The sequence below is a fragment of the Dermacentor andersoni genome, chromosome 2 (assembly GCF_023375885.2).
Source record: "Dermacentor andersoni chromosome 2, qqDerAnde1_hic_scaffold, whole genome shotgun sequence".
Taxonomy (NCBI): domain Eukaryota; kingdom Metazoa; phylum Arthropoda; class Arachnida; order Ixodida; family Ixodidae; genus Dermacentor; species Dermacentor andersoni.
In genome coordinates this window covers 18,626,884-18,641,780 of record NC_092815.1, presented here as the reverse complement: position 1 = coordinate 18,641,780, position 14,897 = coordinate 18,626,884, and the positions used below count along the sequence as shown (strand labels likewise).

General features: G+C 40.1%; 1 protein-coding gene across 2 annotated transcripts in view; it reads left to right on the top strand.

Annotated features, from left to right (window-relative positions):
* The window catches only part of LOC126542838 (uncharacterized), an 85,010-nt gene that overhangs the window by 53,786 nt on the left and 16,327 nt on the right, over positions 1-14,897 (top strand). Inside the window, exons 3-7 of one of the 2 annotated variants that reach the window (XM_050189953.3) lie at positions 326-388; positions 2,808-2,843; positions 4,217-4,269; positions 7,298-7,424; positions 12,104-12,279. In XM_050189953.3, the coding sequence (XP_050045910.1) occupies positions 326-388; positions 2,808-2,843; positions 4,217-4,269; positions 7,298-7,424; positions 12,104-12,279 (455 nt within the window). Of the gene's footprint in view, positions 1-325; positions 389-2,807; positions 2,844-4,216; positions 4,270-7,297; positions 7,425-12,076; positions 12,280-14,897 lie in introns of both variants that reach the window. The other variant, XM_055077473.2, reaches the window with a different exon arrangement.

The window sequence follows — 14,897 nt, the reverse complement described above, 5'->3', positions numbered from 1 at the left end:
ACTGAAAACATATTCGAATAGTTTTACATTATACCGGCCCAGAAGCAGATGAAGTGAACATGTTCACTAGGTGGACACTTACAGAATACCTCCCAGTATTACTGCAGTCACTTTTATGAGCAAACAGAATAAAGTGTAAACATAGCAGAAATAAGCATTTTGTCATGTCAGCATGCTGTACAATATAACTTCATATGAGAATGTCCCTTTCCATAAGAATTTTGGGCCACAGGCCAGTGGTGGGCAGCACTGCATTGTATAAGCTTGTAGTGGATAAGGCTAAGGCACCCGTTATGCAATGATAGTTATTTTTGCTTCTTTACAGATGAATCAAAGCACTCAGGCTCCCACCACCGCTCTGGATCAAAACATGAGTTATCTAGTGATGGTGAGCACAGCTTTCAGTATGTCAGTGGAATAAACTTGTATTGCTCTCAGAATATTGTGCACTCATCAAATACAAATTTTAATAATGATGGAATATCTGATGTACACAGTGAAGAGACTTCTATGTTTCATTGCAATAATGTTGTGGCCTTAGCTAATGCAAGAGCCTTTTAAAATGTTTGCCTCATTTTGTATTTCTCTCAAGACATTGTCAAGGCTCCTTCGCTGTCGAAAGACCTCCTGCAAGTATGTGTGTAAGCGAAAACATTAACAAGGTTTAAGGAGTTCTGGCATGAACTTTACGGGGCTGTTATTAGTGGTGTTTTTTAAATGTCTGTATATTAATTCAGTATCAAGGCCACAAATTATAATGAGTTTGGTGTTTTGTGATGCAAGGGCCAAGTAAGTATGGCTAAAGAGCACCAGACCACAAATTCTGTTCAGTGCAAATCCATTGCAAGTAATTGTGTCTACCTTTGTTTTCAGTGCTATGGTTGTCTGCTCTTACTGCCAGGAAAACCACAAATTGATATTTTACATTGTAGACCCAACATTCGTGCTGACACAGCTTGGGAGGCACTTGCATATGACAACCATGCTTGTGCATGCAGCGTGGTGCACGGTTGTTCATCTTCTACATGTCAGTGTGAGCAGTGGCACAAAAAAAACGTGCAAAGCGTTAGGATACTGTGTGTTTACCCCTGTCAGATGGGCACTGATGTCATTGCTGCTCAAATTGCTCCAAACTGCTCCAAATGGCAAATCCTGCTACATCCTGCTACATTTTCACAAGTGTGCTCCAAAGCTGTGCCAAAAGGTGTTTTCTGTTACCTTTGAAAACGAAAATAATCCCTTGAAGTTGAGGTGCGTTACTATCACAAGCAACATCATTCTTCCACCATCTAACTTCCTCGAGCAGGAAGTGTAAACTGTGAAGATGTTGAGTGCTGAGCTCACAATGAACCACGTTGCAAAGACCAAAATTTTCAGTGACCTTGAAAGTGGGCAGTCGCTTGCCGACCAAGCCAAGCATTTGTCTAGTCATTTCAAGTAGTATATTATTAGCATACACATTTACATTGTAAAATGTAAATATCATTGGGTTTCTTTTTTTTTTTTTCATGCTAGTTATTATTTGCATGTCTAGTCACCTTGAAGTAAGTTCCACATTGACCTCATTTTATTCAATACCCAAGTGTAGCCCTACAGGGCTTTGGAAACTAGAGTACAGCACTCATTTACACTTCGTGACATACCAAACGACATAGTGCATACGTCTTTACATTTGTTATTTGAGGGCAGTAACTTATGCGCTTACACAATCATCATTAGCACCCGTTCTTGGGCACAGCGGTTTTTTACACTACAAGGGGCTTCCTTCTTCTGCAAGCTGTCTCGCTTCTCTAAAAGCCAATTTTTCCACTATAAAATATGCATTTAGATGCTTCAAAAGCCTGTTTTTCTGCTCCAAAACGCACTTTTGGCTGCGCCAGAAAGCTGCATAGAAAGCTGCTCCGAAGTGGCCTTAGCCAATCATATTACATAATGGGCAAATTTAGTATATCGCTTTAAGCAAATGCCATGTCATTCGCAGCTTTTCTTTCTGAGTGCTATGTGTTGAAACTAAGGGTACATTCGACTGGTTGCTACTGTGCTCCAACTCAACAGTGGTGCAGAGCAGTCTCCAGATTGGAGCCAGAGAAAGCCTGCTCCATCCGAATGTGCTAACTGCTTCCAGAGCAATCGGAGTAACCATGTGATCGAGTTTCTCATGGATCTCGATCACGTTCCAAGCTTGAACGTGAGAGCACCTCTGAGCACACTGCACTGGAGGGGGGCGCTCTCAATGAAACAGGCAAATGTGTTTGATTTTGACCAGCCAAATGTAAACCGCATTGTGAGGGCGCCCTAGCATGCTCAAAGCAACCAGTCGAATGTACCATAAGAAACGAGGCCTTCTCAAGCACCCAAAAGAAGCCTTTAGTCCCATTTACTCTGGCAGTATCTGCATCGTAACTATATTTTCACAACATACAGGCCCATAACCAGGAGAAGGGTTAGGGAGTCCTTACAACTTCTGAAATTATTGTCGTGGCAATATGCTGCTCAGCACAATTAACATATCTGTCATTATATTATTGTACATATCATGAAGTATATATATTATATGCATATACTGTCATATGGTCAGTGTTCTGCTTGATTCATACGCAAAAATAAGTGAATAGAAACTTTCAAAATGGCCACCATTGTCCCTGCAAGAGCTGCTCCCGAAAATAATTTCTGGGTACAGCAGTGACAACATAATTCTTCTGTAGGTTGTATGCGACTTGTGTACATTCTACCTCATTGTGCATTAATACTCTATGAACGTTACTGCGAAAGCTATTGATAAATAAATTGCATCATTGAATTTGCAGATGGTACCAAATTGCCCAAGGAGCCCGAAAAAAAAGGTGAGGTTCTTTTTTTTTTTTTTGTTCGCACATTTCTTTATTTTAACTTGAAAATCAAAGGCATAAAGATGAAGCAATCTATGTTCAGACTCACCCTTTGTATCTGAGAAGCATATTTGAAAATGTTCATACAGCCTAACATGATTGTAGCAAATGTGTTTTCTCACTTGCTCGCTTGCATTGAGGACAGACAGAATGAAATATTGAATTAATGAATTCACAATAGTGTGATCTCAATTATGTGCCTTTGCTAACATGACAAGCCACATATTATGATGGACTAGCTATGGCACATTAAGCTTTTCACCAAAACAGTGTAATAAGCGTCCAGATTTTGTGGCACCAGATGGCACAACACCCACCTCATATGGTGGCTTGCGTTAACTCACCTGAATCTGAGTGCCAAGAGAACTCTGGAATAAGGTATCAGTGGGTGTCAGTATGAGGGGCCTGTCACAGCAACAAAAAATGAAAAGTACTCCTTCCCTTAGCTGAGTGCAGTTGCCACTGTGCTTTCATGCTGATCTACAGCTCTTGACTGTGAGGAAAGGTGGTGGTGGATTGTTATGCTGTTATGATTGTCCATTGGTTACCGTGATCATTGGCTACCATTGCCTACCATCATCACTGGCTACATCACTGGCTACATCACTGGCTAACAGTGAAGCACACACATTCATGCATGTGTATTCAGTGGTACAGCTTTTGCCAAAAGTATTGCAAACTCTGTGAGGGACAAGATGTGTTGTTCGGCATTGGCAGAGTTGTCTGTAGCATGTGTGATGGCAGAAGCGCGTGAAATGATTAATGCAGCAATGATAGAGCAAGACAACACACTCTTGTCTGCACCTGATGCTCTGGAACTTGGAAGAGTAAAGAGCAGTGTCTCTGTGGACTAGAAATGTAAGAGTTCTGCTGAAGCCCAGTAAGTGGCTTAATGCCTGGCATGGTCATGCACAAACTTGCATGGAGACATATTGCTGCTAACCTGAACTTACAACTTTCTTGCAAGTGGCGCAATCCAGCAGCAATAGACAGAACTGAGGACAGCATGTTATAGGAGGAACAAATTGACAAGTTAACACCTGGTGTTGATGCAGGTGGTGAGTGATACAAGAATAAGCTTTTGATGTGCTGTGCATAATTGCATAAAACATTTGCGACTAACTCGGTATGGGTAAGAATAAATAGTGTTTTGCTTTTTGCTGATACGCTGGTTAGATTACATTCTTTTTTTTTAATCCTCCGTTTACTGGATATAAGCCTAGATTCTAGTAAATATGGCATGCTGCCATTGTTGCACAAGTGCTAAAGATATTCACTGGGCACTTTTTTATGGCAAACAACAGCATGCTCCCCATTGTTGTGTGCAGAAAGTGGCAAGCCCAAAAATCCTGAGGTGGAAAAGATCATTCTGGAGTTCAAGGTGTGTATACTTTTTGTCAGCTTGTCTCCACTGCTACATGTGCTTATATCACCTGATAAATAAGTGAGGTAGCACAGTGGATCTACTACACTAGGAATTCTTTAGTCTTTAACTATTACAGACTCCTTGACCCTCTGACAGACAATTTAATACCTCCTGGGGTTAAATATGCTTGTTTATTTAAAAAGGCATGTGCAATCAGAATCAAAATCAGAATCAAATTTTATTACTACATACAAATTTATTACAACATGTAGTATACAGAAGGGAGGTCCCTGAGTCGGCAACTAAATAGGGACCTCCTGTACATGGTATATATAAAAGGAAAAGTAAACTTAGTTAACGCAGCAACAGTAATAAATACAACTATAAAAACAAATTAGAAAGGTAGCAATTAAAAGAAACTGTAGAATACGAATTAAATCAATTAAGCAACATATGGAAACATGAACAAATTGAACAGAAAATGGGCTAGCTTAAACAGTTTCATATGTGATTAATAAACATGATATAAACTTCGATATTAACCAATGAACATGCAAATGCATGCATTATGCGGCATATACAAAAAAAAATGTTAGGTAAGGCTCGGTTGTTGCAGAAGGAACTTTTTGAATTCGTTAATAAATTAATGTAGTGTCATTAATTTTAATACAAATGGTAGCGAGTTCCATAATTAAAAAGCGCTGAAATGAACAGATTGCTTACCGTAGTTGGTTCGAACTTTAGGTAAGATGAAATTCTTCTTAAGAGCAAATCTAGTGCTGTTAGTGTTGTCTAGGAAAGAAGACGGAACGAAAGAAAAGGGGAATTGATTGTTGATATGGTTTATATAACCAGATACCTAGTTTATATTTAATTATGCCGGATACTGTTAGGATATTATTGACTTGTAATAATTGTTTGGCATTGGTGTAGTATGAGCTAAAAGTTATTATTTTGATTGCTCTATTCTGGACGGTTTGTGGTGGCGCAAGATGAGTACTGTATGTATTACCCCATGTAATTATACAGTAGTTAATATGTGAAGGAATGAATGCATAATACAACGATAACAGAATAGAATGCGAGAAAAAGGGACGAGCTCGAATGAGAATGCGTATACCATAGGACATCTATTTTTTTACGTTTGAAATGTGGTGATGAAATTTTAAGTTTCATCTAGGCTGACGCCCAAATACATGCAGTCATCACTAGCCGGGATCGAGTACTGTGGCATGCAAATGGAAGGAACAGGAACTAATGACCATTGATGTGAAGTAAAGACAGTGAACTTAGTTTTAGCTGCATTAAATTGTAGTCTGTTTAATTTACACCAATGTAATATGTTGAGAAGGTCCGCATTAAGTTTATCTACTAGGAAGTTCATGCTTTTATCCGTGTTAAATATTGTAGTATCGTCATCATACAGCAAACAATTACAGTGTGTGATGAAATTAGGTAGATCGTTAATATAAATTAAAAACAAAAGTGGGCCTAAAATGGACCCTTGTAGTACCTCTATATTAGTCATTATTTGCTTTGAGTAAGTCCCGGAAACACTGACCACCTGGTTTCTATTATGGAGGTAACTACGGATTAGTAGCAAGGCAGGACCAGATATTCCCATTACTTCTAGTTTTAGAAAGAGTATCTGGTGATTTATAGTGTCAAATGCTTTAGTTAGGTCAACAAATATAGGGCCGGCATAGCTACCATCATCAAAAGCTTTCTTTAGCTAATCTGTGAGAAATATTAGAGCGAGATCTGTAGAATATCCTGATCGAAAACCGAACTGATAACGCGTAAGAATATTAAATTTGTTGAGATAATTTGTTAGGCGTTTCTCAGTTAGTTTCTCGATTATTTTACTGAAGAATGGCAGCAAACAGATGGGTCGGTAGTTCGTTTATAATAAACTATCTCCCTTTTTAAATACTGGGGTAACTTTGGCACGCTTTAGGACATAACATCTTAAGATGCATGTCTTGCTCTGCAAGGGCACTTTAGGCCCGCACTTTTAACATATAATATGTCACTTAAGTTCACAATCAACAAGAATAGTGATGCTGCATGGCTGAAATGAGTGTTCTTACATCATGCTCTGTTGCAGCTTGAAGCCCTTAGTTTGGTTGAACATCTGCACTCTTGGTTTGAATTGAGGGGGCAGCTTCACACAAGAGGTTATTGTGAACGCTCGGTCAGAAGCCTTCCTTGCTGGTTTAATAGCCGGTCTTGTCAATGGCACACCTCTAGAGTGGCTATTGGGGCCCTTCTTGATAATCTCACTTCTTGAGGAGCACTATCTACATAAATGCATTTAAATATACAGGAGTTCAGCAGTTGCAATGTATTAAAAAGAAACCTCTTACAGGCATGCATATCTTCACAAGATTTGTAGTAACTTTGTTGGGAAGCTGCCAGTGTATATTTTTGTCTCTCTGGTTGTTGCTTTCCAAACAGAAGATTGAAATTATCAACAGTGGCAGAACAGAAGGTGTCTCTGTAGCCAACGTTTCAACCAGAAGAGTTGTATGTGTAGCTCACTCTCCCACTTTCAATGGGGGAGGAGAATAAGCAGGTACATTTATAGGGCGAGGAAATTCTAAATGTTCAAACAGGGGAAGTTTTAAGTTTAATGAAGAATCGGGGAGAAGCAGGGATGAAAAAGATAAAAAAATATAACCCCCCCACCCCATTTTTTTGCTGTCAGAACTCCCCTTTTGAGCATTTCGACTTATTTCACCCTAATATATGCATCCACTTATTCTCCTCCCCCAGTAGTGTGTGTAGGGGGAGAGTGATTTATCTAAATGCTGCCAATGAAAACATTTGTTGCCTTAATAAAGACAAGTCCTCCTGTCAAAACGTTGGCACCAGTAACATACCCTATTCAACCACTGTTGATCTTGTCGATTGATTCGTGTGATCAGCATTTTATGGCACTGTGCTTGTATTGTAGTTGTGACAGGAGCTGCTTCTTGCTGTGCATGTCCATTAAGCCTCACATTTATTGAAACTCACATTAGCTGCACACTTGTGTTTTCAGCCAGAAAAAGCCATTGAGAAGATCAAGAAAATAAAAAAGATTGAGATTGAGACATCTACTAAGTTGACAAACCTGACCAGTCGCAATATGGATGTGTCAAGCTCAGAAGTTCTGAGGAAGTTTAAAGGTATTTACTGGAAATAAGTTCTTACTCCAGTTTAATGTATCATTTAAAAGAGCACAGACAGCAAACGCTGAAGTTATGATTTTTTATTCTTGGGTAATACACAGCATCTAGAGGACCACAATAGCGGCCAGCATATGCATGATCATGCCCCCAGTAATTTAATATAAAATGATTTCCATTATACAGTTCCGGATTTCAAAATTTCTACCAGTTGGGGTGGATAACCTTTGAGTGGCATGAATCGTGAGTACCCGACCTGACAGAGTTCACAAACCACCAAACACTCGTAGTCTGCTCAGTTTCACATGTGCACCCAAGTTCATCAACACCAGAGCTAGGTGGGAGACATGCACTTGCGTCTCCTGGCCGTGTTTTGGCAAATGCTTTGAAAATGCGTTGCCAGCATCTTGAATGTCACATTATTTTGTATCAACAATGACGTTTCCATGATGGCTATTGCAACGAGTCCGCAGAAGGGAGTCACGTTTTATTTATAAGCCTTAACATGGAAATAAATTACCTTTTAGCCGTCTGCTGTCAGTCATATTTCATGAAAGTGTTCCGCATAAGCATGCAAAGCTTATGGTATAGTCAATTTAGTCTCTAAATTTGGTGCCTACCCCGCCTTTAATACATAACAAATAACAAATTTAGTGTCTTAACTGTGTAGGGGGGGTTCTAATTGACGATTTACACTAATGCTACTGCTGGTGTTTGAAAACTGTCTAGTTATTGTTTTTTGAATAAAGCAACTGTATATTTGGTGCTACATCTGAAGCTACTGTGGTGCACTTCTGTAAGAAGATTGAGAAAGGCAACTTGGTATGTTGGGAAAGGCAACAAGGCTGAAATAAAACCACAATTCCTTTGTTTTGGTTTTTAGCTCATGATGAGTGATGGTTTTATTTGTATTCCTTTTTGTTTCTTTCACCGTTGACTTCAGTGGTGCTCAGCCTATACTGTCAAGATGACTTGCAAATTGTATGGCAGATAATACGAATGAAAGGAATGATTATGCTGTCAAAGGTCACTTTTTTAGTGGGGCTTTCAGCAAAAAATAAACTGATATTTAGGGGAGATGCTCCTCGAAACAACTCTCTTTTATTATTTGCGCTAGATTTGAAAATATTGCCATTCATAGAGATTTTTATGGAGATTTTAAATATGTCTAGTTTTTGCGCAGCTGCTATATATTTTGAGTTATGTCCTACTCAACAGCAAAATATAGTCTTTGCGGGCGCTTTCTTGTGTATAAAATTTTTACAGAAAGCATCATGCTGTAGCTTGTCTAGCTCACTGTAGACCACAGAGTGCCGATATCTATCAAAACAGCATGTGCAATTACTGTAACTATGCACAAAATGTTAGGACACTTTAACAAAGTTTTTTCGCAATCCCATGAAATATAGCCTTGTACTTTTGCAACTATGCTGAGGTATATTGCAATTTCAAGTAAAAATCAGCATTCTACATACTCTGAATAGTATGTATGCCACATTTTGTTAGTATAGGGCAATTATAAGCTCACAGGGGATTGTGAAAAAAAAAAACAGTTTTTCTTTCTTTCCTTTCTTTTTCTTTCTTTCTTTCTTTCTTTCTTTTTGCGTAGTTCCACTAATTGTACATGCTGTTTGGATAGATATTGGTACTTTGCAGCCTACAAAGAGCTAAATAAGCTACTGCACGATGCTTTTTGTGAGAATTTAATGTATAAGAAAGTGCCTACAAATATCACTATATTTTGCCATTCGATAACTCAAGAAATGTAGCAGTTAGACAGTAACATGATATATTCGAAATGTGCTTGAAGAGCTGGCTTAACATTTTTTTTTTCTTTCTGGTAGCATATTTCGTAAAAGAACTAGGCTGTAATTACTGTGATTCTATTTTTATTACTGTTCATAGACATGATTCATCTCTTTACTCTAGCTCAGCTTTTGAGAGTATTTCTGATCATATAGCAGCTATGCATGATAGATACAATTGCCCATAAATTGATTTCCAAGAAGCGACTGAAAGAAAGTTTAAGGTAACTCAACTATGCAAGCTGCTTTTGATGCAAAGTACATTTTATAAAGACAGCATTTGTTATAACTGCACTTGACCTCAGAATGACTTGTGATGGAAGACCAACAAATTGAGATGCGAAAATAATGCACGTCAAATTTTTAACAGGAACCCATTACTGATGTCTGCTTTAAAGGGGTCCTGAACTATGCCTTGGGCTTGGTGAAAAAATGCTGCGTGCAGATAGCATACGCTGCTGTGAACATCTCAGCTAAATTTTGCAGTCGTGCGTGGTGCGTGGAGCTCGCAAGCGGAGCGCAAAGTCAGATATTTCTCAAACACTCTCTTTTCAAACGAGGCCTTCTCGCCCGCTTCAAAGCTGTCGGCTGCTTACATATGTTATATACAGGGGCCACAGAGGCCTGTGCAAGGGCCACTCCAGCCCTGTTGTGTGCAAAGCAAACACTGCACGTACACACTACAGTTGCATGTAGCTGTGGTCTGCTGCGCAGCATAGATACCGCGACCGCCACAGGGTGCCACAACAAGCCCACTCACTGAGAAAGAACACTGCAGTTCACTGAAGACAAACACACTTGGCGTGTCGTAGGCGGCAGAATTGCAAATAGTGCCGTCTATGTGAACATCCAAAATTAAATTTGAACTTGACACCACGGGGACGTTCAATAGGAGAAGCGTTTTGGGCCCCCACTCCGCTCTCAAAACCTTATCAGTGCAAGGAGCTGGAGCACTGCGAAGGGGATCAAAGGTGATCTTTGATTGCCAATAATTCTGCTTCTTCTGAATACGTTGAAGTACTTTGTTGCTGCAAAGTATTTCTGAAATTGTCTTCTTTAACTTCAAATGCATTTCTCGACTTTGACAAAAAGTGTTTTAGGGCCCCTTTAAAGAAGTCAAGAATGTAGCAGAAGCCCATGCCACAAAAGTGTATGGTGCTTTCTCCCCTTCCCTCTAGACTTGAAGAGAACTTCTGTATGTTGTTTACAGATATGCGTAGAAGGTTCTGCAGAAAGCAAATATGTGATGGGCAGAAGGGGTCGTAGTGACAGGCAGAAGGGGTCGCAGGCAGGGTTCTGTAGTTCTCTTTGAGAAAACTTGAATATCAAAACACCATTTTCTAGGCCTTGAAAATGATCATATTTTATGAAATGCTTTAAAATATATACTGAAATGTCATTTTCTATGCAGCTTAGCAGGTATTGTTTGGACATCTGGCCACAGAGTTTGCCGCAGTGCGAAAAAAAAAAAAGCTAATTCAACCTTGTTAGCAGATCCATGCCAGCTGGCAGTGGTTTTCCCGCTATTCCATTTTTATGTATACCTGTTTGTGTGCACTGAAAGGGAGTTTCCTCATTGTTAAAATTGAGTGTAAGTGTCTATTTTCAAACTGTGATAAACGTCTCTTTCATCCCCAAAAACACTTTGTTGGGGCCTCGGAAACCCTTAAAACCCTTGAATATATTCAGCAAAAACCTGCACCGAGAAAATTCTCTGCACAAATTCACCCATGAAGCATGGAAGGCTGATGCAGCACTGACCACCAGGAGAGAGTGGGTGTTTAAGAGTTGAGTACATTATGGGTGCCGTGCAGAAACATACATGGCAATGACATACGGCAGGGAGGGTTTCTCAATCACGCCAGCTCCACCACTCAACTACACAAATACAGGCTTGCTGCAGGTAGCAATCTAGCAGAGTAAATTATCTGATATGCCAGCAATGAGTGGCAAAATGAAGATTGCCTTTAATGATAACTTATCCAATTGCCTGAAAAAAGTTTTTTTGAAATGCAAAGTGCCAATAAGAAATATTGTTTACCTGCTCTTGCAATTTCCTGCTAAATATACTTGTTTTGCATGGGTTAAGAGAAAGGGCCTTCTACTGATAGCCTTATTGCTTTTGGATGATGTGATAAGCATCAGACCCTAACATTTCTCACTAATCACCATGTCCGGGTTTTGAAACATGGTGCCTAGGGGTAGCTTTAACAACTCTTGGGATAGAAAAACTCTGATAGCAAAAGGATGGTATGTTTTAAAATTAGTGCATTCTCTGCCTAGCAGCATGGTGCAGATGCATGTCAGCATTGGGAAAGGTTGGCAAGGCCATGTGGATATTATAAAGGAACACAGCAGATGTACTGGCTTGATGGTGGAAAACAAGTGAAGCAGCAAATTTGGCTGGTTCGTGTTTGTACATACAGGTTGCTTCAATAATGGTGGCCTACAGGAACATCCAAACTCATTGAAGGGAGTGCCTAGTGGCCTTCTGGCTGTCCTTGTTTGCATGTGTGGATGCATTCCCAGCTGTGAGCAGTGCATGATCTTAAAAACATATTGTGGACACCAGACGGGTCATTCCTGAAACCTTCACTATCAGATGAAATGGTGACATCAGTTTTAGCAAGACACTTGCCTCATTGCACGGAACTTTGCTGCAATTCAACACTATCGCAGACAGCAACTGCTTGTGTTTGTCACATTTCCTTCTGTCCACTTGTCTTTTTCCATTGCTGGAGAAAGAGTGCTTATTTGTGTGCACAGTTTGGTTGCCTACAGTACCACTAATCTGTTTCCAGGAGTTTTGTTTGTTTATTAAATTTGGTCACGCCTTTTGTCTCTGAGTGGGGCACCTGTCTTTGCTGCGGGCAGATCGCAGTCACGGACAGCAGTTCCAGAAAGACTTTGATGAAGCAACTCGGTGCCTCGAAGAGTACATCAAAGCATTAGAGAAGGAGGTGTCAGAGCGTACTGAGCTGATTAGCATGCTGGAAGATGCCAAGGTGTACTATGACAGCCAGAATGGAGAAGCGCGAATTGTGGCCTCGGTGAGTGCAGCCTACAATATTTTCGGGGGGGGGGGGGGATTTATTACGTATTTCACTGTGTGCAAAGTCACTGCAAGACCAAATATTTTCACAATCCATTATAGTGTGCCTTCATATTGCAAACTTTGATTCTCCCTGTGAGGTAAACAAATTGTTTTTTCACTTGCTTTTTTTTGGGGGGGGGGGGGGGGGGGGGGGCACATAGCACACACACACTCAGCTTTAACTTCAGTGACACTCACGTGGTGGGAAGCGACATGCTGCAATCCGATCTGAGAGGGGATAGCATGATATGAAAGGAGTTGCATGACAGTCTCTGCAGAAGTCGTATGCATTTATTTTTTGCATTTATGTCATGGTTTCTTCTGCACAGTAAAAATAAATGTTTTCTAGTTTATGATGAATATGATAGAGTGCTTAGAAAGCTTCGAGAGTATAGTGAAATCCTACGTATAATACATATGAAGTTTTGTTGCAGATTTTGGTGCATAAAGCTTGCTTCTCATATGATGCTTGAGTGAATCTTCTAGAAGTTAGCATTTTTTAGTCACACAATATGTTCATATTTGGGCTTTTTTTTCCTCCCTATTTTTCAGTCCGAACATTGCCTCTTGTATTATATGTTTGAGATGACATCTAAACACACAATTCTATGGTACTGATGTCTTTCATTTCCTTTACCACTTTCTGACATTGCCACACCCCATGCTAACAACTTGGCAATTCAGCAAGCTGAGCTTTTCATGTAAAACTGTGGGCTAGTCATGTAGACCTGTAGTCGTACAATGCCACTAGCTAAAGACCTCACATAAACTTGGGGCCAGGTGCCACAGACTTGTACTAGTAGATGCGCACTTTGAATCCGTCTACTTTGGTAGTCCTCTGAAAATTAATGTGTAGTGTGAGGCTGCTTTCGTCCTATCCCAACCACTTTGCCGTAGCTGTGCATACCACGTTGCTTTTGATCACTGCACCATGTCACTAAATTTCATGTTCGAGAGTGCCTCTTTATGTTGACACCCCACACTTCTGTAAAACATAATTGCAGCTTAAAGGATGCACAGGAAAACAGACACGTTGGAAAATAATTGCAATCACACAGGCAGCACGTGTTGCTTTCCTTCATGTCTGCTTTACAGAAAGTACAGTCGATTCCGGATATATCAAACTTGCATATATTGAATAATTGCCTCTATTGAATCGTTGTAACATCCCCTTTGGAAATCCCATGTAGATTTGAGTGCCTCTACAATGAATGCTTCTACAACGAAATGACCTGTATAATGAAAGAATAATTCTGCCCTGGTTCTGTTTTGATTGCATGACCTTTACAATAAAGTGACCTGTGTAATGAATTATTTGAGTAGCTCCAAACACTTGTTATAAAAGTGTTTGACTGTATAAGTATAGCACTGTACCATGCATATATCGAACTGCTGTTCACTGCCACATTCGATATATCGAACGTTGCGCCATGCTGTGCTTCTGCAAGTGGGCTTCTCCTAACAGGCCGGTGATATTCTGTCTTTATCATAAATATTCATGCCACAAAATGGTTTTGGCAGATTCTGTCAAACAGAACATCGAATTTGAAAGGCAGCAGTCAGTAAAAATGAGCAAGGTGTGTCTCCCAATATGGATGGCTCATGCAGAAAAAGTCTTATTTGTGCTCCGTTATGACGGATGTGACTTAGTAAGCTTCACCACAACGTAGCGGTATAATGCCGTGGCGCATACAAATAGTGAAAACACCATTGTGCAGTGAAGCATACTACCTGCAGCCGTTTGTTATCTGAAAGAGAAACGTCATGCTGGTTCGAGAACACAAAGGGCCAAATGCTATGTCTTATACATGCATTCCACAAGAAAGCATGGATAATCTTTGGAAAGCATGGAAAGCATGGAAAGCATGGCACTCTATCTTTTCACTGAGTGGGTCTGGGCATTAGGATGTTGAACTGGCTACGTCTGCACTGCCAAGTTGATCTTTTGGAGCTTCTGCGAATGGCTTTTTATGGTTTCTAGAGTGGCCTAAACAAATCCAGTCCCAACCCCCAATTGGACAAATTTTTTCATTGTAATTTGCATTTAACAAAACCAACACATGCCACATCCACTGTACATGAAAAGACTATCGTGGAGTGGCATGCAAGACTCGCTGTGCAATTCGCGGGTACACAATCTGCGCTGGTTGTGTTTCAGTTGTACTCGCAGGGACACATGCTAGTACAATGCACAGCAAGCAATTTGATGTGCTCAAGGCTCACTGCTGTCTCGCAGCCAGGTGACGCATGCTTTTAGCATTAGTGCTGCAGTCAGTTAATTGAACATTTCGCAGCTTGAGTGGCTTGCGGCAGTTATCTGCAAAAAAACAAGAAGTGAGTAAATGTTCGTGTGTTTGATGCTGCCTTGGATAAAAATAGTAAATTACCGCTTTTCACGATATTGGGAGGCTGTCTGAGAAGTGCACAGTTCTTGGTTAAGCTTCAGATAGGCCTATTTTCTATTTGGAATAATCAGTATATCAAACTATTTCACAACCCTGTTCGAGTTCGATATATCCTGGATTGACTGTACGAGCTTAACCAAAAACGAGTACATTTGACTCCGCAGTTCCC